The 25644-nt window shown below is 38.4% G+C and overlaps 1 protein-coding gene across 3 annotated transcripts in view; it reads left to right on the plus strand.

Moving 5' to 3' along the window:
- LOC136263296 (cytochrome P450 20A1-like) overlaps nucleotides 1-25644 on the plus strand; it is a 62371-nt gene that overhangs the window by 29927 nt on the left and 6800 nt on the right. For 2 of the 3 annotated variants that reach the window (XM_066057808.1, XM_066057809.1), the window contains 4 exons: nucleotides 7300-7472; nucleotides 10606-10751; nucleotides 16083-16250; nucleotides 16308-16505. In XM_066057808.1, coding sequence (XP_065913880.1) covers nucleotides 7300-7472; nucleotides 10606-10751; nucleotides 16083-16250; nucleotides 16308-16505 — 685 coding nt within the window. The remainder of the gene's footprint in view (nucleotides 1-7299; nucleotides 7473-10605; nucleotides 10752-16082; nucleotides 16251-16307; nucleotides 16506-25644) is intronic. The other variant, XM_066057810.1, reaches the window with a different exon arrangement.

The raw sequence follows: 25644 nt of genomic DNA on the forward strand, positions 1-25644 counted from the left end.
TACTCTTTTGGGAGCATGCAGTGGAACAGAAGTTGCAAGTTTTAGCAAGCTCTCTCAGTGACACTAGATAGTCATCAAAGCTCTCGCCCGGTTACTGCACTCTGCGCCAGAGCCGACGACGCTCCATAGACTCATTAATATGCCCTTCAACATGGCATTTGATTGCTGCAATAACTACTTCAGCATTATTCCTGTCTCCTCACTAAGACCGAGGTTATTAACTACTGTGAGTGATTCACGTGAAAACATAGAGTTAATGCTTGTACCTGGGTAGCAGCTGACTCACCACTGAGACCTGACAAGGTTGCGTAGGACGTCCACTGGGCTTTCCACGCCTTGAAGTCTGTGCGACGGTCTACTTGGAGGTCCAGCTTGGGTAGGTCACTTAGCCGGAACACGTAGGGCATCTTCTCTGCCGCTAGAGGGGAGTAACGGAAAGAGAATAAACACTAAGGCTGCTATGATGTCACCTTCACGGGTGTCTCTCGCCGGCACCAGGGATTAACTCCAGAGGTTAAAAGACAGGCGGTGACTGCTCCCCTTGTTGTACTGGTTCAATTAGCCTCGCTAGAACGTAACTGCTCACAGCGCCATGTAGGAAACAGATCTGCCACGAGGTACTCAGTTATCTCTCACGTGATAGTGTGCAATAATCAAGATACAATCATACATATATACTGTGTCCTAGTGTTACAATTGTGAGTGTGTTAGTGCATGGTAGTGCTATAGAATAGTTCATAGTTTTTGTTCTTACAAGTAGCTAAACACATTGTCCCATCCACAAGCATGACAGTAAGTAGTGAGTGGCTACAACACACTTAACAATTAAACAATGCTAGATAATATACATTCGTTACTGAAATATTCATTAGAACTCATAAACTCACCATAAAATCTCTGCCATGTTATGTTTTCCTACTTCATCTCAGTAGGCAATGTGCATACCTCATTCAATAGCAAAGATTCAGTTTAAAAAGAATTTATTGCACATGCAATTAATTATGCTAATAATGCTACGCTACAGCCAGATTTATATTAATTTGCAAACTGGAATGTTGCTTTCTCTACAGTTAAATCTCTTTGCTACCTCCCTCAATGTTATTGTATCAGTATTCTCCAGGTCTTCCTCTGTTTGAGCAATCATTACATTGTACTTCTCAAGCTCATCTGATTCTGCTCAACACTCCTTTAGTGCGTGCCATCAGGCATAAGTATCCATTTTTAAGTGGAGCTAGTGTACTAACAAATTAAAGCTAAACAATAGATTATGTAGCAACAATAGAATGAAATATTTAATGAAATAATATACATATATGTGACTGAAAAAATTGGCTAGATTTCCAATGGATACAAATTAATTAATATGGTTGCTATCACATGTGTGGGTATTGTTCTAATTGTAGGGAAGTATAGGCTCTTGGGCAAATCTTTTATAAGCAGAACAGACCACTGTATAAATCAATAATTGAAAGCACTCAATAACAACTAACTCTTACAACTACAGTACACAATATTAATATTATAAGGCATGCTAAATATTACAAGGCATGCACAAAAATTCATGCTTGTAGTGATGGCTCTTCAATATCTGAGAGCCCAAGTTTCCCCAATATAATCATATAGAAAAAGTAGCATGCTTAACCATCAAATTTGTCCTTAAATTCAATTTCAGAAAGCGTAATTTGTAAAAAATTCTAATTTCAAAATGGCATGCACAGCCAGCACAAATACCCCCAGATTTAATCTCAGAAAGCCTGATTTTTAAAAACTTTCTTGTTTTGCTATAACCATGAAAATGTCCTAATATTTAATTTCAGTTTTGAATTATTTCTTGGAAGACACACCCATGCAGATTTTGTAATTTGCTAGTGCTTTGTAGTATCATACGATGGTCAATACTGAAAATAATCTCACACAAATTGTAAAGTTTCAACACTTGATATGTAGCATAATTATTAATAGAATATGTACAGTATACATGAGGAGCACATGGTTGTCATAGCACTATGTGATCACTACTACATTCATGCATCAAGCTCTACCAACCATAGGATCTGGCTTCACCCAACTGTTTTATATAGCTATGTAGTTGTGAACTTGGGCAGCTATATAACAGACTTTCACCTGGTCACCCCCCAAATTCCTGATTCCCCCCAAAGAAGAAATTCTAGAATAAACACTGATCTCTCTACTGTTGACTGGATTAATCCAATGGAAATTTTATGAGTTAATGTTAATCGAGAGTAAATTTACTCTTGGCTAATGCAAATTGGTTACTTTATTGATACAAACATACCGGCTTTGTTCACCGACTTGAACCATCACAACAATAATAATGTGCTTTTGTGCATATCACACACACACACATCACATACTTCGGTGGAGTATGTGATGTGTAAGAGATGATGGTTCACATTTGCTGGCTAATGGACAAATGTGGACAATCATCTCCTACACATCACATACACCACAGGAGTGCATGCTATGTACAACACATTTAGAGCATACCACATATGCACAAATACACATTTTATTGTAGTGTGTCTGTGTAATGGCTTAGCACAAAATGAGTTTATTTATAGCACATAAATTCAATAAAATTGATGCTTTTCTATACATCTTACTACCTCTAAATGATAAAAGATGCCAAAGAACACCTAATTTTTAACACTAGAATTGTCTACAATAACAGAAAATACCGTATAGCTCCAAATTTTTGTAGCCTCAAATTTTCGTGATTTTCATGAATTTGCATGTGATCATGAAAATATTATTCACGAAATTTTAATTTTTACAATATCTATTAGAAAGTCAGTATTCAAACAGAAGTGATGTCTCTTTACAAGTATTTTAAGCCAAAGTCTTCAAATTCATCTGTCACCTCGTCTTCCAATGCTGCGGCCACAGTCCTGCCCAGTCCGGATGGACCATTGTCGAAGCTTGTGCCATCGTCTACAATTCAGGCAGCAAATAATGCGGTGCAAAAGTTTGTTAGTGATGATTCTCACTGCCATCCATCAGGCAATGGAAAGCGAGGAAGTTATGCCTTTTATACTGACAAAGAGAGAGCTGCCATTGGTAATTATGCCGTCCAACACGGCACGGCGACAGCTATCAAGCATTTTGCCACAAAGCATCCAGAGTTGAAGTGGAGTACAATAAATGACTGGAAAAGGAGATCATCAGAACTACTGAATCGCACAGAAAAGAAACTAACGAGATAATTTCCATTGACGAACTTGAAAAAAAGAAGAGGGGTAGGCCAGCAATGTTAAGTGACAAGCTAAGCAAGGATTTACGTTTATATATCCGAACCATAAGAGAAGCTGGAGGGGTTGTCAACACCTCCATTGTAATAGCTGCAGGGACTGGAATAGTGCAGCATCAAGAGCCGATGTCATTAGAATGCAATGGTGGTCACATCGCCTGAAGAAAAGTTGGGCAAAGTATTTCTTGGGGAAAATGAACTTTGTTAAGCGAAAGGCAATAACAAAGTCCAAGTTGATTGTGAAGAATTTTGAAGAAGTAAGATACCAGTTCCTGCTTGACATCAAGGCAGTTGTGGAAATGGCAGAGATACCTTATGATTTAATAATAAACTGGGACCAGACAGGGATTAAATACATCTCAGTGTCAGAATGGACGATGGAGAAGGAGGGAGCAAAAAGGGTAGAGATTGCTGGCATTAACAATAAGAGGCAGATAACTGCAGTTTTTGCTGGGAGTTTAACAGGAGATTTTCTTCCTGTTCAACTTGTTTACAAAGGAACAACAACGAAATGCCTTCCTTCTGTCTCATTTCCACCAAAATGGCACATCACAGCAACACACAACCACTGGTGCAACGAGGATACAATGGTGGAATATATCAGCAAAATCATTTTTCCTTATTTACAAGAAAAGAAGACAACTTTGAAACTCCCACCAACCTACCCTTCATTGGTTATCTTCGATGAATTCAGTGGTCAAGTTACCGATAGGGTGCTGTCATTACTAAAAGCCAATAAAATTTTTTATGTAATTGTGCCACCCAACTGTACGGATACGTTGCAGCCTCTAGATGTCAGCGTTAATAAACCAGCTAAGGATTTCCTTCGTGCAAAGTTTAATGAATGGTATGCTGCCAAAAAAACCTGAACAGCTTGGAAGTGGACCTTTGAGCAGATGACTACAACCTGTGGATCTCAAGTTAAGCATTGTGAAACCTGTAGGAGCAAGATGGATGATTGAGTTGTACGATTACCTCAAGTCTAGACCTGAGATTATTGTCAATGGCTTTAGGCATGTTGGAATTTTAGACATTCTTAACAAGTAGCTTTGTATTTATTAAAACAGTACATAAGTGTATGGTTACAACAGTGATAGTATAATAATTAATATTATTTGTAGTACATGTAGCTATATTTAACTTAAGGAAATGGTGTTAAATCAAGATTTTCAAAACACTGGATTAAATGTGATCGTATCAGTGATTGTGTATATTCACTAGGATTCATTCCATGTAGAAGTGAGGTAGCAGTAGCAATAGCAAAGACACCACAATCTGTGGTCCCAGCATTTTACCATGGATGCTGGTATTGATTTCTGAACCACAAATATTTTCAACCAGCTGCCTTACTTGAGAATCAACTGTGTTGAATATGGAATCATAAATTAAAATCTTCCCAGCCTCACACTGTAGATTGGAAATTGTTATCCAGTGATTACCATGGACATGCAGAATTTGAACCAATGGCATACGAATGTCAAGTTTGAATTTAGTTTGTAGCAATGTTAACTGTAAGCCTGTGATGTCTGGAAATTTCTCCTTCAAAATAATCTGAGCAAAATTTATGTGCTTGTCGTTTAACTGTCGTCCATTGGACATGGCATTTCTATTTAAAAGTCGGATTTTGTGATACAGCCAAACATCTTCATTATTATGGTCACATCTTGATGTACTTTCCTCCTCTTCAACTTTAATTTTTTTGGCTGGATCTCCTGGGAGATCTTCCCCATCTTTTAAGGCTTCCATTGGTGTGTCTTGTGCAGTAGTAGCTTTTATATTATTTGGTTTTTGCTCACATAGCTGCAACATTTTCTTTGCTTTAGAGACAAGACAGTTGCTACCCTGAAACACCAATACACACGGTATCTCCAACCCGCCTTGGTTTAAATCTCGAGAATAACATCTGCTCCCAGTAACTCTACAAGAGATTGCTCCTCCCATCTGCAAAAACACTGAGCATGAAGAGCTTATTGTTATTGGCAGATGTCCAACAGTTCCAACATCTCTTTTGGTTACTTTCACACAGAATGGGTCGTGTGGGTTTCCATCTTCTGGCGAGCATGGCAGAGTTTCACCAAGAAAAGGTGTCCATACTTCTTGATATACATGGTAACCTCGAATTTTCGAATTATACTTGTATGTTACCACTACAAGGCTAGCATCATCCATCCTCGTATAGCTATAGCACTGATTGATATGTTCAGTATCTCACACACTTATTGAAAATGGCACTGAAATGGATTCTGGTGTCGTGATCACCGGTTATGACACATTTGTTTTATTTCCGTTAGCTAATAGCTTCCCAGTGGAAAAAGTTTGATTATGTGGGTCCCGTGGTGGTTCGTGACCTACACGCATGTAGCTATGGCATAGCAGCCAGCTGTCTGTATAATGGTTACTTAAATCATATTCATAGCGCAATTGCTGATAACTCCCTCACAGAATCTTACCAGCAACCTTTGAGTAGAATTATTCATTCACGAAATGTTGCTACATTCACGAAAATTTTATCACGAAATTTTATTATAGTTGTCAAATTATTCCATCACTCACGAAAATTTTAAGACCACGAAAATTTGGAGCTATATGGTAGTTTTTCATTTACAAATCTTAGTGTCATGTACACCAATATACGGTCACACTGCTTGTCTTGTGTGCTTCACACACTATATCCTGAAAGTGTGCCTGCACCCCAAGGGTGTGCTGCTGGTTAAGTGTGCTATGACTACCTCAGTTTTAACAGTGTAGGTTTGCATCATGCAGTAAAGCAAATTATAATCTTAATTACAGTAAAGCAAAATACATCTCAGCTCTAGAGAATAGAATAGCTAATCAGATCAAAATATGATTGCTCTATACCTCCCTCTTCCCCAAAAAAAAAATGAAAGCAGAGTGCCATCCGGCATAGTCAATAGGTACGGCAGTGCAAAAACCTTTTGCTTGATATTATACGCAAAGCAGGTTAGCTATACTCAGATGGTACGATTTTCCATACCATACGCATATGGTTGTACCGTACGTGTATGGTACAAAATACGCATATGGTATAGAACAGTATCACGAGTGTCACAAAGAGGTGAAGGGTGGGGGGTGGTGGGGTGGGCAAGGGTTAAACCTCAAAATGGAGGCAGACCACGATTGGAGTCAAGAGACGAGATTACAGGGCTGTGCTGGCTCCTTAGTGGCTGATATGTAGCAAAATCCACAGAAAACGTCTGGCCAACATCATCAGGCTGTCCACCAGTAAACCACTGGTTCTTGCCAAGCCAGGTCCTTCACAAGGCCTAAAACTGCTACTCAAGCTCTACACACCACCCAGAAAAGACGTCTTTTGAAACCAGCCTCGAGTAGTTTGAGTGGTACTGAGTGTCAGAACTACTAGTACAATAGTGTAGCTATCTACTGGAGGTGTTAGTTTGATTTTGCCTGATGTGCGATTTGGATCGGTTTTGTAAAATCTGGTCACATTTATTGATGAATCAGTATCTTAATGATAATCATTGCTGTAATTCTATAAAATGGAGTATTCAGAGGCAATACATATGTCCAGTAGTGATAAGAAAAAAAACAAAGAAATTAAAATGAAAATTTGAACGCCTGTATCTCGCAAATGGCTGTTACGAATTTAATCAAATTTGCTGTGCGGTGTACCCTACCTGGGGGACAGCTATAATACAAAAATGGTGTGCTTTGGAGAAGGGGCCATGGAGCTATGTATGCGTGAAAAAGCTGTTTTCTTTCTTCCTGTCAATATACTCACGGTGTGGTCACCGGTTTTCTTGGCTGCACGACATACCGTGTGTCTTGATATTCCAAAAAAGTAAACAAAGGAAAAATATAAATTTAATATTTGAGTAGGTTCATAGAAATAAACGATTAGGGAGGTCATCTATACCTGCAGATGTACTAGTGGACATTTAATCCTCAATTCAGTCATCCCCACTCAAATGTAAAATGTCTAATTTTTCCTTACGCTTGTATATAAGTATATGTATAAACATGGGTGTACTGCTTTAACTGTTTATGTGCAGTAAAGGAGACCTGGATGAAATAATGAAACATGGGAGTCTGCATGAGTATCTACTGTACTTACATCAGAATGGTCAACAACCTATTTCTGTATTTTGGTGGGGTCAAAAACGTATAGTGAGTATCTGCAGTCCTGAAATGCTAAAAGATGTTATCAAGCTGACTAACAGACCAAGTGAGACATACTGAATATTGTAATAGTACCTGCATGCATACCTTACCAGACAGGTTATATGCATAATTATATGATTATACTATTGCATAAACTCAGTAAATTTTATTCCTCATGAAAAAGTTCTTCCTTAGGAAAACCATCAGATAAGAGTATACTCTGTATTATGCACTGCTGCTCAGCACAAGCCATGACTGCTGCATGCTGTCAAATAATGCTTACTGCTATCTCAAATGTTTGCATTGCTTCTGGTGTAATAAAATTGGCATTGGTCCGTTAGCTATTACATCAATCTTCTAAATTTGTTGATCCTTTCCTCCACTAGCAAAATTTTGACTGATATCTCATGAAACTGTTGTAACACCATTTTTCCATCCCCTTGACAAACAATACTGTGGCATCTTGGTGCTGTTTAAAGCCATTAAATGAAGTATTCGAAAACTTAACTTCCTAACTCAGTAGATGGCATTGTTACTTCCTTCATAACTTTAAAGTTGTTTCTGACAAAGCTGCCAACCAGCCAGCTTCACCTTCAATTATTTTTTGTACTATTCATTGGCAAATCTAGAAATTTTTGCAACTGATTTCCAATTTCTCAGTTTATTATGTGGAGGATTACATCATGTAAAACGTGTGACTTCTTAGAGCAATTCCCTGTAAAGTAGCTGCATGTGTAATCTTACAATTTCTGTATGAAGCACAGACCTGGAAAAAGTGACGTAAATATTTGAAGATGCTAAGTGTGTGGGATGTATAGCAGGGGGCTGGCCAGTGTAGCTCCTCTGAAACTGTATAGTTATAAAATATTTGTGAAAATGGTATAGATGTTAAAAACATGGATAAAGTTAAATTTTAGAGCACCCAAGCCACTCTGCATGAAAACCAATACATTAACAGAAAAATGTAGAGTAGAGATTTTGTAAGTGCTGCTGTTTGGGTTGCATAATGTGAATGCTAGCATAGTTTTGTTGACGTATTTACCCTACAGTAAAGCATACTTTGTTCAACAAATGCTATGAGTATCACGTACAATTATAGCAGTACCTCTAGCTGCAATTGATAGTTGAATGCAAGCTATAATACAAAACTCTACAAAATTTAATTTTTCTGTACAATTTTTGCAATGGTGCCAAAGTAGCTGTATCTATATATCCATATTTCTAACTATAAATGTCTATTACTTTAAAGGCAGTTGCTATTTGTATGGCAGTCAGCTTAAAAAAGTTTGTAGAGTGATCCCTTTTTTTCTGTGATCCCTAATCGAACTTAAAATTCTTAATTTTTCCTTATAATTGCTTGTAGGATAAGTACCTCTGCAATCAATCCAGTCACTATGAAAAATGCAGATGATTCACTCTGCAATCAATCCAGTCACCACGAAAAATACAGACAATTTTCATGTCCCAACTATCAATTACTGACTCGAAAGTGAAAGTGGCCGTTACTGTAGGGCAAGATGATGCATGCATTGTACATACTGTGGTATGCCAAAAGGCACATCTCAAGATGAAGTGATGTCAAACAGTGAAAACATCAAGCCCATAGCTTAGCTGTTGTCAAGTTACACTTGTCTGAAGGCAGCCAGGCAGCCAGGCAGGCAGGCGGGCAGGCAGGCAGGCAGGCAGGCAGTCAGTAGAAACATCCATTGAAGAAAAATTTTTAAAGCAATGTATAGCTATATTGGAAGCATTTAGGGTATACTGAAGACACTTTTGGGCTTGGTTATACCTAACCAATCAGAGCCGGAGCCCAGAGATTTTGAGTGGTCCAGCCATCCATGGACTGCAATGGAGGTCATAGTTATGCACACTACTTTTTATTGATCTGATGTGATTTTAGATTATCTGCTTTCATGTGATACTCAACTGCATGTGCTAAGCACACACAGCATGCCAAGCTAGGGGGTTTGGGGGCATGTTCCCCCAGGAAAATTTTTGAAAATAGATGCTCTGAAATGGCACCTGGAAGCTATTTTACTTGCAAATCGTCTTTCTCCTTTTTGTTAACATCAAGGATATATCCTGGTAATTTTGTACTACAGTTTTAGTTTCATATCTAATTTCGCTTCAGTGAAAGCTTAGTTCTTTGAGATACAGAAACCATTGGAATGCATGCATGACATGCGTGATCAATTAGCCCAATGGAGTGCCATGCAGATACTTTAGAGTGATTTGAGGATAGTCAATTAAAATAGATGTAATGACTTAGACTAAGTAGAGTAGTGGCTATATTCTATACCAAATGCTCTATTAGAGTATTGTGATGACTGTTCTATTAGAGTATAATATTTATTATGATGACTGCTCTATTAGAGTATCTCTATCTTTTTACAAATTCAAGTAGCTGAAAAGTGGTCTGGCCAATGCCGGACCAGCTAGAATGTGGGCTCCAACCCTGCATGCCAATACTGCCAAGGCACCAGAATGGTATTGCAAAACTGATTTCAGTTTGGGTGATATTTTTGGCCAGAGAAACCAAACCTCCAAGTTTGCTAAAAAATGGACATTAATCATTGCTGACAATAGGCAATTTATAAACTAACCTGTGCAGCTAATTTAAATCATTTTTGTTTTATTTGAAACACTATCGTGGTGGGGATTAATGGGTGTCAAGATGTCGGAATGGAGCATTTCCCCTTCCAATGTCTGCCATTTGATTCTCAATGCAACCAGAAAGTGATTTTCAACCTTTAAATGACATGCTTCTACTTTCCTTCAGCTATAGCTCATTGAATCGCTCTTCCATTCACTGGTCCGAAATCTGTGGTATTTATCACATGCTGTGAGTCATTATGCCATTTGTAACATGGTCTTAAAATTGTCAATGCAAAATGTATAGGAAAATTTGCTACAGCAGGTTGGTTTAGGCTATTTTTGGTGCATTGAACTGTACGTCTTCCAGCATCATTGTAGCTGTAGAGAGTTGCTCTACACATATCACACCTGGAAAACTACAGAGTAGGTGGTACACAAGGAATAATGTCATTTTTATAGTTTTTAATAGCAAATGTATTGCATGCTTGTAGCTACCAGCTGGCAATTTTGCCACAAATAAATTATAGAAATGTCCGCAAACTTCTTTATGTGGTATTTTAATGTCACTATGTGGATAATTTGTTATAATATACATGGTCTAGAACAACTGTTTACTCTACTGGAGCCAATCATAACATCACAGAGCATACAGTTTGCCAATGGACAAGACTGGGAGGATAGAAGGAGATGGCTGTATGAAGCATTTAAAGGACCTGCTCTGGAAAGTTATATACCGATATTTGTAAAAGTAAGTGCACAATATTCCTTTTATTCAAGTATATTCTTAGTTGTCTTAAGACTCAAATAGTTGTGATGATAATATTAAATCTAATCCAAAACAGCCAAGCTGTAAAAAAAACAGTGCGTCCCTCAAAAAGGCTATGGTGAAAAAAGATGTGAAATCCAAGGTGGCGACCAAGAAATGGCTGTGATGGTAGATTAATGGTAAAAATTTTAATAACGACAATTCAGGTGAATTTTTGTGCCGCTTGGTCTTGGCAAAAAATTCACCTAAATTGCCGTTATTAAAATTTTTACCATTACTCTACCATCACAGCCATTTCTTGGCCGCCACCTTGGATTTCACATCTTTTTTCACCATAGCCTTTTTGAGGGCTGCACTGTTTTTTTACAGCTTGGCTGTTTTGGATTAGATTTCATTTCTTTTTGTATTTCTATACCTCAAAGCCGGCCATAGTGGCTTTGGGACTTTTTTAACCTGTCTTTTTTTCTTTACCACAGGAAGAAGAAAAGATGAAGCAGATGTACTTTAAATATTTCTGATTTTATCAGTAAATGTACAAATTATATATATATAATACATATATTTATTACAGAACTCTCCATGGTGGTTTCTTTGTAACTGAACACTCTACAAGGTGACTTCTTCTTGCTGCTCTCTCTACAGGGTGAATTGTTTGTAGCTGAATAATCTACAAGGTAACTTTTTCTAGCTGATCTCTCTATAGGGTGATTTGTTTGTAGCTGAACTATCTACAAGGTAACTTCTTCTAGATGATCTCTCTACAGGGTGATTTGTTTGTAGCTGAATTCTGTGTAGGAGATTTGTTTGCAGCTGAGCTCTTTACAGAATGGTTTCTTTGTAGCTGAACGCTCTACAAGGTAACTTATTCTATCTGGTCTTTCTACAGGGCAATTTGTTTGTGGCTGAATTTTCTACAGGGTGATTTCTTTGAAGCTGAACTCTCTACATGGTGGTTTCTTTGTAACTGAACTCTCTACAAGGTAATTTCTTCTAGCTGATCTCTCTACAGGGAGATTTGTTTGTAGCTGAACTCTCTACAGGTGATTTGTTTGCAGCTGAACTCTCTACATGATGGTTTCTTTGTAGCTGAACTCTCTACAAGGTAACTTCTTCTAGCTGATCTTTCTACTAGGTGATTTGATTGCAGCTGAACTCTCTACATGATGGTTTCTCTGTAGCTGATCTCTCTATAAGGTAACTTCTTTTAGCTGATGTCTCTACAAGGTGTAGCTGAACTCTCTACATGATGGTTTCTTTGTAACTGAAGTCTCTACAAGGTGACTTCTTCTAGCTGATTTTTCTAGAGGGTGATTTGTTTGTAGCTGAACTCTCTACAAGGAAACTTCTTCTAGCTGATCTCTCTAAAGGGAGATTTGTTTGTAGCTGAACTCTCTACATGATGGTTTCTTTGTAGCTGAACTATCTACAAGGTAATTTCTTCTATTGATCTCTCTACAGGGCGGTTTGTTTGTAACTGAACTCTCTACATGGTAGTTTCTTTGTAGCTGAACTCTACAAGGTGATTTCTTCTAGCTGAACTATCTCTTTCCATAGTTGCATGAACTCCCTACAAGGTAACTTCTTTTAGCTGATCTCTCTACGGGGTGAATTGTTTGTAGCTGATCTCTCTACAGGGTAACTTGTTTGTAGCTGATCTCTATACAGGTTACTTGTTTCTTGCTGATGTCTTGAATTCTCTTCAGGGTGACTGCTCTATTAGGATGACTGCTCTATTAGAGTATCTTGATCTCGCACTTGCTGCACCAAGTTGGATTTCGTGTTATAACTTCGTGGCTTTAAGTCTGATTCTTCTACGCCATTGAAGAGCCTTTCTAAGATGATTGCTCCATCTATACAGCAATTTTCAAAGCATTACCCCAAGCGGTTTATCTGGTAGGCGTGGCAAGTAGTAGTTTTTTATTAGCTAATCTCAATTGCGTAATTGTTACACACTGTTGGTTTTTTCGTGGTATCTTCCTGGTTTTTAGCTCGATTTCTTTCAAACAACAAAAGGTTTGAGGTTCAATAGTTAACCTATTCACCCACCGATTTTCAGCTTCTTCCCATATGCGGTTTACCCTGTAGGCGTGACAACATATTGGTGTTATTTTTCGTGAATAATCGCTCATAACTCTTTTGCTGTTTATCGTATTTCAGCCAAAGTTGGTACAGTGATGCGCCGTTATACCCCCCTTCAATGTGCCACATTTCAATGCAATCGGATATTGCGTTCGCGTTTTATAGCAGTTTTTGTAAGTGTGCGAAAAGAGGAAGAAAAATAAGAAGAAAAAAAAAACGAAGAAACTGAGCCAATTTTTGAAGTCGCATATCTCGGGAACGCTTGAAGCGATTTCGCTCAAATTTGGAATGTGGAGTGCTGAAGGTGGAGGGAATGTCTACAGCAAAAATCGTCTTGTTTCATCAAGGCATCACAGAGCTACGGAGGTGCGAAAATTGCATTTTCTTTCTTCCTGTCAATATACTCACGGGTGTTGCGCGCCGGCTTCTTGGGCCGCACGACACACTACCGTGTGTCTTGATGTTTATTGTTATTTCGAATTACTACTATGAACAGGTGTATCTGTGCAGACCTTAATTTAATTTTTAAGGTGCTGAGGACAAATGTAACCGAATTTTGGAAAATCACCCATATGGGCGCATTTGACACCTAAAATATTTAATGATCAAATCACAAACTTTATAGTGGAAACCTACTTGTTGATGGTTTTAATCCATTGCCAATATGTTAAATTACAAGAAAATTCTTGAAATATTTTCAAAACTGTGCCCTGCTCTTATTAGCATCCCACCAAACACGAAAATTCTAATTATTTCATGTACGCCCATATGGGTGATTTTACAAAATTCAGTCACAAATGTCCTTACATATTTACAAATGTACAGACAGAGTCAAATTATACAGACAATGTAAAGTGCTCTTCTAGCTCATGTCTGTCAGACATGAGCTAGAAGAGCACTTTACACTGCTGGAATTGGAATAGGGAGTTTCCATTGAAAGTTTTAGGGAGCACACTACTAATTCCTATGGAATCATATGCAAAATCTTGGTTTTCAGTGATCTGTGTTTGCTTTCCATCCCCTTTTGCATCAGATGTGTTTGTGGTAATTAAAAATCCCCATCTCCAGTTAGAAGTACTGACTTTAAGGCTCAGTTTAGTATTTTAGACCTAAAGAATGAGAATTCTACAAATTTTGGATCTAGTCTCACAGTTTTAGTTCTATGCTTCATAAACTTTGTCATCTGCTACCTAAGTATGTTTGTGACAAAAGTATGGTAGTAATTTTTTGGGGTACTTTATCAAATGAGCTATTGAGCTCTCTAAATTTTCTATGAAAAACAGTAATCTCCTCTTTTGAAGCCATAGTAGTCATTCCTAAAAATCTGTATCCATACTTTTAAAGATAATGTTATTACAAGACACTACAAGAATTTTTGGGGAGTTTCACAATTAGCTGTAGGAGGAGAATCGATCTTAGTGCTAAAATTACAGTGTTTTGTAACCACGCCATAACTTCAGAGGATTTCACTCAGATTTGCACTAAACAGAAGTTCAGTATCTCAACTAAAACATGTGTTATTCACCAGGTGGAGAACAAATCTGTGTTGGTTTTACAGCTTCATATAAAACACATAATTTTATTCACAGAAGCCATAGGACATAGTTGCTTGCCCCCTTAAACACAGCCACATAGCTGCAAAATATCACCAGGCTGTGGTCATTACAGCTGCTGGTGATAGCACTACACAAAGGGGAGGTGGCATTGGTAAATCCTTGGGTTGGGAAAATGTAGTATCTCCTAACAACTAAGTGACAGTTATTTGTTAGCACTATACAAACATGTACACATCAGCTTTTATGGGGTAGGTATAAACAGTGGACCTGGAACCAGGGGACCCACAAGGATCCAACTTTTTTTGGTATTTTATATGCTTCACAATATTCTATACTTGTACTAGGTACCTGTGCAAGTAGTCTTGCATGGCCAATCCACTTTTCCTCATCACGGTCTTATACCAATTAGAAATTAATTATAAGCGCCCCTGAAAGTGTCTAAAACTGACAGCATTTATTGGCCACTCGCCTGCTGCACAATGAACATACTAGTCTATTATGTCGCCTAGCTACTAAAGTTTAGAAACATTGTGCAAACAATTATTCCATGGAAATAACAATTGCTAGCTAAGCCTCGTAGCCGGCAAGTTTCAGTCTGGGAACTCTGCAACCGGACTTCGTACAACATGGTGCATTTTCACAATGTTTTTAAACTTTAGTAGCTAGGCACATAATAGACTAGTATGCTCATCGTGCGGCAGGCAAGCGGCCTATAAATGCAGTCAGCTTCATATACTTTTTCAGAGGTGCTTATGATTTCTAATTCGTATAAACATCACGAGACACCGTGATGGGGAAAAAAGTAGTTTGTCCATGCAAGACTACTTGCAGAGGTACCTAGTACAAGTATAGAATATATTGAAGTGTATACAATTCCAAAAAAAGCTGGATCCTCATGGGTCCTTGGGTCCTTGGTCCCCGGGTCCACTGTTTATACCTACCCGCTTTTATGGTACCACTACCGTACGGAGGGAAACTTTGGAGGGGGAAAATTTGGCGAATCATGCAAAATATCACTATAAAATTAGGCGAATTGCTAGCAAAGCGCACGCCCTATTTAATTAATTAGATTACTAATCGCTGTGCCTGGTCCTGAAGCGAGAACTTGCAGAGTGCCACGCCTCTCAGTTTGGCGCCTGGAGTCAGCTACCAACTAAAAGGTAATACCATACAGACAGTAGATCTACTCTGGAATAGTGAATATTGTACTTATTATGGTAGGACTCGCTACTTGTCATGCCCGTTTCGAGGTGAAGTTTAAGGATACCACGTGTACAGTAACTATAGCTACCTAGTGAGGTAGTCGAGGCAGGCTTGGCTTCATGCCTGGCCTACTATCCCTTGGTCGAGTAGAAAATTGATTAGTTTGATGCTTGGTTTGCTATTTTCTTCGCCACCAAAATATTTGGATGGGGAAAATTTGGCGAATTTATGGTCATTCGCCAAATTTTAATGGTGCCAAAGTTTCCCTCCATATGGTATTGGTTTTGCAAGGACATATGTGTCTGCCCAAAACTCATTATGTGCAGACATTGTGCTATTTGTGCGGATTTTGTCTGTTGACCACATGTTAATTTAAGGCCTGCTGTGATACTGTAGTATTCTTTTATAGAAGTATCAAACTGAAATTATAACAATTTAAGAATCAGATTAACTTATCTGGTGTTTTCTCTGATAGATAGCCACTGAAACAGCTAACAGTTGGTCACAACTCGGTGAAAATGACACTGTAGATTTATCAGATGAGTTTCTAAGTATGACTATCAAAGGGATTACCAGAACTTGTTATGGAAATGTCTACAATAATGATGAAGAGGTTTATAATATGACTCAAATATATTATAAGGTAAATTATTATTATACATAATTATGCTTTGTATATATATACATTACTATACTGTAGCTGTGGAATGAAATAGAACAGTGTTTACGTGTTGGACCTCCGGAGCCAGGTAGCACAAGAGAAATAGAGTTAAAAGACAACTGTCAACAAATGAGAGTTAGACTACAACATGTCATTGATAGAAGACGCAGTGGAGATGATCAAAGTACTGTTCCATTTATTGATGCTTTGCTTCAATCGGGTGTACCTGATGAACAAGTTAGTAGACTACTTTGTTTACCATTTGCAGGGTGGATCTAGGATTTATAAAAGGGGAGGGCTAACTATCTCTTGGGTGGAGGTGTGCTCCCAGCATGCTTCCGTGCTGGAACTAGGGGGTCTGGGGGCATGCCCCCCCAGGAAAATTTTGAAATATAGATGCTTAAATACTGCAATTTGGAGACATTTCAACATAAAATGCATATTTGTGCCTGTAGATATTTTATATGCTGCCTTTAGATATATATATATCTAATCCAAAACAGCCAAGCTGTAAAAAAAGTGTGCGGCTCTCAGAAAGGCTATGGTGAAAAAAGATGTGAAATCCAAGGTGGCGGCCAAGAAATGGCTGTGATGGTAGGTTAATGGTAAAAATTTTAATAACGACAATTCAGGTGAATTTTTGTGCCGCTTCACAAAATTTACCTAAATTGTCATTATTAAAATTTTTACCATTAACCTACCATCACAGCCATTTCTTGGCCGCCACCTTGGATTTCACATCTTTTTTCACCATAGCCTTTCTAAGGGCCGCACACTTTTTTTACAGCTTGGCTGTTTTGGATTAGATTTCATTTCTTTTTGTATTTGTATACCCCAAAGCCGGCCTATGGCCAGCTTTGGGACTTTTTCAACCTATGTTTTTTTTTTTTACCACAGGAAGAAGAAAAGATGAAGTAGATGTACTTTAAATATTTTATCAGTAAATGTACAAATTATATATATAATACATATGTGACCGGATTTGCGAAAAGGGGTCTTCCACACACATCCAATTTGCCAACTTTGACAATTGATAACTTCAGATTGGAAAGAGCTATTGCCTTGAACTTTGGGCAGTTGTGAGCACCACTATAGCTGAATACATGGTGACATTTTCAGGTTAATATGTTACTTGAACACTGAGTTATGGTCTCCAATGTATACGGAATTGGATGTGTGTGGAAGACCCCTTTTTGCAAATCCGGTCACATATATTGATTACAGAAATCTCCATGGTGGTTTCTTTGTAACTGAACACTCTACAAGGTGACTTCTTCTAATTGCTCTCTCTACAGGGTGAATTGTTTGTAGCTGAACGATCTACAAGGTAACTTCTTCTAGCTGATCTCTCTACAGGGTGATGTGTTTGCAGCTGAATTCTGTATAGGTGATTCGTTTGCAGCTGAGCTCTTTACAGAATGGTTTCTTTGTAGCTGAACTCTCTAAAAGGTAACTTCTTCTAACTGATCTTTCTACAGGGCAATTTTTTTCTGGCAGAATTTTCTACAGGGTGATTTCTTTGCAGCTGAATTCTCTACGTGGTGGTTTCTTTATAGCTGAACTCTCTACAAGGTGACTTCTTCTAGCTGATCTCTCTAAAGGGTGATTTGTTTGTAGCTGAACTCTCTACAAGTGATTTGTTTGTAGCTGAACTCTCTACAAGGCGATACTTCTTGGTGATCTCTCTACAGGATTCCTTGTTTCTAACTGAACTCTCAACAGGGTGATCTGTTCATAGCTGAACTTTCTACTGGGTGATTTGTTTGCAGCTGAACTCTCTAAATGGTGGTTTCTTTGTAGCTGAACTCTCTACAAGGTAATTTCTTCTAGCTGAACTCTCTACAGGGTGACTTGTTTCTAGCTGATCTCTCTACAGGGTGATCTGTTCATAGCTGAACTTTCTACAGGGTGATTTGTTTGCAGCTGAACTCTCTACATGGTAGTTTCTTTGTAGCTGAACTCTCTACAATGTGACTTCTTCTAGCTGAACTCTCTACTGGGTGACTTGTTTCTAGCTGAACTCTCTACAGGTGATTTGTTTATTGCTGAACTCTCTACATGGTGGTTTCGTTGTAGCTGAACTCTCTACAAGGTAACTTCTTCTAGCTGATCTTTTTACACTGCATATCTGTTTGTAACTGAGTTCTCTACAGGGTGATTTGTTTGCAGCTGAACTCTCTACATGGGAGTTTCATTGTAGCTGAACTCTCTACAATGTGACTTCTTCTAGCTGAACTCTCTACAGGGTGACTTGTTTCTAGCTGAACTCTCTACAAGTGATTTGTTTGCAGCTGAACTCTCTACATGGTGGTTTCTTTGTAGCTGAACTCTCTACAAGGTAACTTCTTCTAGCTGATCTTTCTACAGGGTGATTGAGTTTTTTGCAGCTGAACTCTTTACATGGTGGTTGCTTTGTAGCTGAACTCTCTAAAAGGTGACTTCTTCTAGCTGAACTCTCTACAGGATGATTTGTTTGCAGCTGAACTCTCTACAGGGTGATTTGTTTGTAGCTGAAATTCCTACAAGGTAACTTCTTTGTTTGTAGCTGAGTTCTCTACAGGGTGATTTTTTTGCAGCTGAACTCTCTACGTGGTAGTTTCTTTGTAGCTGAACTCTCTACAATGTGACTTCTTCTAGCTGAACTCTCTACAGGGTGACTTGTTTTTAGCTGATCTCTCTACAGGGTGACTTGTTTCTAGCTGAACTCTCTACAGGTGATTTGTTTGCAGCTAACTCTCTACATGATGGTTACTTTGTAGCTGAACTCTCTACAAGGTAATTTCTTCTAGCTGATCTCTCTACAGGCCGATTTGTTTGTAGCTGAACTCTCTACATGATGGTTTCTTTGTAGCTGAACTCTCTACAAGGTGATTTCTTCTATAGCTGATCTTTCTACAGGGTGATTTGTTTGTACCTGAACTATCTACATGATGGTTTCTTTGTAGCTGAACTCTCTACAAGGTAACTTCTTCTAGCTGATCTCTCTACAGGACAATTTGTTTGTACCTGAACTCTCACATGATTGTTTCTTTGAAGCTGAACTCTCTACAAGGTGATTTCTTCTAGCTGATCTTTCTACAGGGTGATTTGTTTGTAGCAGAACTCTCTACAAGGAAACTTCTTCAAGCTGATCTCTCTACAGGGAGATTTGTTTGTAGCTGAACTCTCTACATGTGATTTGTTTGCGGCTGAATTCTCTACATGATGGTTTCTTTGTAGCTGAACTCTCTACAAGGTAACTTCTTCTAGCTGATCTCTTTACAGGGTGAATTGTTAGTAGCTGAACTATCTACAAGGTAACTTCTTCTAGCTGATCTCTCTACAGGATGATTTGTTTGTAGCTGAACTATCTACAAGGTAACTTCTTCTAGCTGATCTCTCTACAGGGTGATTTGAATGTTTGTAGCTGAATTCTGTATAGGTGATTTGTTTGCAGCTGAGCTCTTTACAGAATGGTTTCTTTGTAGCTGAACTCTCTACAAGGTAACTTCTTCTAGCTGATGTATCTACAGGGTCACTAGTTTGTAGCTGAATTCTCTACATGGTGGTTTCTTTGAACTATCTACAAGGTGACATCTTCTAGCTGATCTTTCAACAGGGCGATTTGTTTGTAACTGAACTCTCTACAAGAAAACTTCTTCTAACTGATGTCTGAACAGGGTGAATTGTTTGTAGCTGAACTCTCTACAGGGTGATTTGTTTGTAGCTGATCTCTATACAGGTTACTTATTTCTAACTGATCTCTTGAATTCTGTTCAGGGTGACTGCTCTATTAGGATGACTGCTCTATTAGAGTATCTCGATCTCGCACTTGCTACACCAAGTTGGATTTCGTGTTATAACTCCGTGGCTTTAAGTCTGATTCTTCTACACCATTGAAGAGCCTTTCTAAGATGATAACTCCATCTGTACAGCGATTTTCAAAGCATTACCCCAAGCGGTTTATCTGATAGGCGTGGCAAGCAGTCGTTTTTTATTAGCTAATCTCGATTGCGTAATTGTTACTCACTGTTGATTTTTTCGCTGTATCTTCCTGGTTTTTAGCTTGATTTCTTTCAAGCCACAAAAGGTTTGAGGTTCAATAGTTAACCTATTCACCCACCGATTTTCAGCTTCTTCCCATACGCGGTTTACCCTGTAGGCGTGACAACATATTGGTGTTATTTTTCGTGCATAATCGCTCATAACTCTTTGCCTGTTTATGGCATTCCAGCCAAAGTTGGTACCGAGATGCGCCTTTATACCCCCCTTCTGTGTGCCAAATTTCAAGGCAATCGGATAACGCGTTCGCGTTTTATAGCAGTTTTTGTAAGTGTGCGAAAAGAGGAAGAAAAATAAGAAGAAAAAAAAACACCAAGAAACAGCCAATTTTTGAAGTCGCATATCTCAGTAATGCCTGAAGCGATTTCGCTCAAATTTGGAATGTGGAGTACTGAAGTTGGAGGGAATGTACACAGCAAAATTCGTCTTGTTTCATCAAGGCAGCACAGAGCTACGGAGGTGTGAAAATTGCGTTTTCTTTCTTCCTGTCAATATACTCACGGGGTTGCACGCCGGCTTCTTGGGCCGCACGACACACTACCGTGTGTCTTGATATATATATATATATATATGGCTATCTGCAGCATTTGCTAATGGAAAGGTTTGGGTAGGTTCAGACAAACCAAGTACATGATGCATTCTCTCACAATTGCCTGCATGATAGAATAATAATGTTGAAACTGTAAAATTTTGAAATTTGAATGATACGAGATTGAATCTGAGAGCATTTTCAATGGAAATTGTGTACCTGAATTAAGTATACCGGTACCGGTAATAAATACACAAGTAGGTGAACAAGCCTTTTAAACAGACCAATGCACTTCATTGTATGTATACGCACAGGCAGATTTGGTAAAATTCCATAACAGCACTAACTTTTATGCTTACACTGAATGTTCTATTAGAGTAGTTAGTGACTGTTCTATTAGAGTATCTCGATCTTGTACACCTCCAATGCTGATCCGGGTCCTTGTTGCATCACCTTTAGCATAAATCCACTAATAATGCCTTGGGAAGATGTTTATAAGGTGGGTTTATGAGTATTTGTATTATTAGTGATCATATAATTATGCTAAGACAAAATTTCTTTATAACCCTCAGCATATTGATCAAGTAAAGCCTAAAAGTGAAGGGGGGAGGGGGGGGCTTCAGCCCCCAAAGCCCACCCCCTAGATCCACCCCTGATCTGGCCTACATACATGTATTATGTAATTAGACCACAGCAAGGTGAAATACTCGAATTTCATTGGCTACTTACAGGTATCTAAATCCTGTAGATCCCTTGTTCATGTCTCAATAGATCCCTGTCTCTGTGGCGATACAAAACACGGCAACGCATGGGCATTTAACTGGATAGCAAGTGCTGTAACATGCGTTACAAGTTACAGGGAGATATATTGGGTTTGTTACCGCTACATTTATCGTATCACAAGCAGCTGTGAAAGTACAAGTAGCTGTGGTCTAAATTAGTTAGACATCGAAACACAGGGTTCTACAGAATTTAGAAACCTCAAAGGCCCTGTGTTGTAGCACACAAGCAAAGCAAGGACGCTACTACAAGGCCTGAGGGTTTCTAAATTCTGTAGAACCCTGTGTTTCGATGTTTAACTATTATATAAACCCACTGTACATTATGAATCATTTTGCATAATTAAGGGTTTGATTTCCTATTAATCATTATTTTAAATATTTATGCATTCATTAATTGACACGGAATTCAAATGTTGCCATGGAACATGAATTGTGAACCAAAAATTCGACCAATGAAGAATCATGATAATTACAATTCTAAGGTTTGAAGAACACACTTGTGAGGGACTGACGGGAGGATTTGTAAACAATGTGTCTAGCTGCTGAAACATGGCTACGATCAAGATATTGAGGTCACACTATAGTTATATTACCAGCACTAGAAAACATTAAAAATGGCGCTGTCAAAGACCTAGACAAGAAGCCAAACTAGTAGTTAAATGTTAAAATCTTGTTTTACAGTCCTGATTTCTGGTTCACAAAAACATTGCCATTAGCTAGTGAGCAAAACTATGGATGTGATTACACTCAGGTGCACCAGTTGCTAAGTGCATTGTTTAGGTACACAGGTTGGGTTTGTTTGTCCACTCTTGCAGCTTTACCCATTGTTAAAATAGCCATACTTTAAAATACATCATCCCACAAGCAGGTCACTTCAAGCCAGCTAATTGTGTTTTAGTTTAACATAGTAGGGATTGTTTATAGCATTAACTACAGTATGTTCCTTACCACACAAGACAACCGCTTTCGTTCACTTACCTTCTAAACCAATAAGCGCGAAAGTGCCTTTTGCATCATTAGGGCATGCGCAATATATTGCATCAGTATCGCTTTACTTGAGGCAATTTAGCCACTTGACTGCCACCTTAATTTACATCAATGATTTATAAACAGTATAGCAAGATAATAGTTATCTAATCCAAAACAGCCAAGCTGTAAAAAAAGTGTGCGGCCCTCAGAAAGGCTATGGTGAAAAAAGATGTGAAATCCAAGGTGGCGGCCAAGAAATGGCTGTGATGGTAGGTTAATGGTAAAAATTTTAATAACGACAATTCAGGTGAATTTTTGTGCCGCTACACAAAATTTACCTAAATTGTCATTATTAAAATTTTTACCATTAACCTACCATCACAGCCATTTCTTGGCCGCCACCTTGGATTTCACATCTTTTTTCACCATAGCCTTTCTGAGGGCCGCACACTTTTTTTACAGCTTGGCTGTTTTGGATTAGATTTCATTTCTTTTTGTATTTGTATACCCCAAAGCCGGCCTATGGCCAGCTTTGGGACTTTTTTAACCTATGTTTTTTTTCTTTACTACAGGAAGAAGAAAAGATGAAGTAGATGTACTTTAAATGTTTTATCAGTAAATGTACAAATTATATATATAATACATATGTGACTGGATTTGCGAAAAGGGGCCTTCCACACACAATTTGCCAACTTTGACAATTGATAACTTCAGATTGGAAAGAGCTATTGCCTTGAAATTTGGGCAGTGGTGATTTCTTTGCAGCTGAACTCTCTACATGATGGTTTCTTTGTAGCTGAACTCTCTACAAGGTAATTTCTTCTAGCTGATCTCTCTACAGGGAGATTTGTTTTTAGCTGAACTATCTACAAGGTAACTTCTTCTAGCTGATCTCTCTACAGGGTGATGTGTTTGTAGCTGAACTATCTACAAGGTAACTTCTTCTAGCTGATCTCTCTACAGGTGATTTGTTTGCAGCTGAGCTCTTTACAGAATGGTTTCTTTGTAGCTGAACTCTCTAAAAGGTAGCTTCTTCTAACTGATCTTTCTACAGGGCAATTTGTTTGTGGCAGGATTTTATACAGGGTGATTTCTTTGCAGCTGAACTCTCTACATGGTGGTTTCTTTGTAGCTGAACTCTCTACAAGGTATATAACTTCTTCTAGCTGATCTCTCTACAGGGTGATTTGTTTGTAGCTGAACGATCTACAAGGTAACTTCTTCTAGTTGATCTCTCTACAGGGTGATTTGTTTGTAGCTGAACGATCTACAAGGTAACTTCTTCTAGCTGATCTCTCTACAGGGTGGTTTCTTTATAGCTGAACTCTCTAAAAGGTAACTTCTTCTAACTGATCTTTCTACAGGGCAATTTGTTTGTGGCTGCATTTTCTACAGGGTGATTTCTTTGCAGCTGAACTCTCTACATGGTGGTTTCTTTGTAGCTGAACTCTCTACAAAAATAATTTCTTCTAGCTGATCTCTCTACAGGTTGATTTGTTTGTATATAGCTGAATTCTGTACAGGTGATTTGTTTCTTTGTAGCTGAACTCTCTACAAGGTAACTTCTTCTAACTGATCTTTCTACAGGGCAATTTCTTCGTGGCAGAATTTTATACAGGGTGATTTCTTTGCAGCTGAACTCTCTACATGGTGGTTTCTTTGTAGCTGAACTCTCTACAAGGTAACTTCTTCTAGCTGATCTCTCTACAGGGTGATTTTGTTTGTAGCTGAATTCTGTACAGGTGATTTGTTTGCAGCTGAGCTCTTTACAGAATGGTTTCTTTGTAGCTGACCTCTCTACAAGGTAATTTCTTCTAGCTGATCTCTCTACAGGGAGATCTGTTTGTAGCTGAACTATCTACAAGGTAACTTCTTCTAACTGATCTTTCTACAGGGCAATTTGTTTGTGGCAGAATTTTATACAGGGTGATTTCTTTGCAGCTGAACTCTCTACATGGTGGTTTCTTTTTACTGTAGCTGAACTCTCTACAAGGTAATTTCTTCTAGCTGATCTCTCTACAGGGTGATTTGTTTGTAGCTGAATTTTATACAGGTGATTTGTTTGCAGCTGAGCTCTAAACAGAATGGTTTCTTTGTAGCTGACCTCTCTACAAGGTAATTTCTTCTAGCTGATCTCTCTACAGGGAGATCTGTTTGTAGCTGAACTATCTACAAGGTAACTTCTTCTAACTGATCTTTCTACAGGGCAATTTGTTTGTGGCAGAATTTTATACAGGGTGATTTCTTTGCAGCTGAACTCTGTACATGGTGGTTTCTTTTTACTGTAGCTGAACTCTCTACACAGTAATTTCTTCTAGTTGATCTCTCTACAGGGTGATTTGTTTGTAGCTGAACTATCTACAAGGTAACTTCTTCTAGCTGATCTCTCTACAGGGTGATTTGTTTGTAGCTGAATTCTGTACAGGTGATTTGTTTGCAGCTGAGCTCTTTACAGAATGGTTTCTTTGTAGCTGAACTCTCTAAAAGGTAACTTCTTCTAACTGATCTTTCTACAGGGCAATTTGTTTGTGGCTGAATTTTCTACAGGGTGATTTCTTTGCAGCTGAACTCTCTACTTGGTGGTTTCTTTGTAGCTGAACTATGTACAAGGTAATTTCTTCTAGCTGATCTCTCTACAGGGTGATTTGTTTGTAGCTGAATTCTGTACAGGTGATTTGTTTGCAGCTGAGCTCTAAACAGAATGGTTTCTTTGTAGCTGAACTCTCTACAAGGTAACTTTTCTAGCTGATGTCTCTACAAGGTGACTAGTTTGTAGCTGAACTCTCTACATGGTGGTTTCTTTGTAACTGAACTTTCTACAAGGTGACTTCTTCTAGCTGATCTTTCTACAGGGAGATTTGTTTGTAGCTGAACTCTCTACAGGTAATTTGTTTGAAACTGAACTCTCTAAATGATGGTTTCTTTGTAGCTGAACTCTCTACAAGTTAACTTCTTCTAGCTGATTTCTCTACAGGGTGATTTGCTTGTAGCTGAACTATCTACAAGATAACTTCTTCTAGCTGATCTCTCTACAGGGAGATTTGTTTGTAGCTGA

Source organism: Dysidea avara, chromosome 8 (assembly GCF_963678975.1).
Source record: "Dysidea avara chromosome 8, odDysAvar1.4, whole genome shotgun sequence".
Classification (NCBI taxonomy): domain Eukaryota; kingdom Metazoa; phylum Porifera; class Demospongiae; order Dictyoceratida; family Dysideidae; genus Dysidea; species Dysidea avara.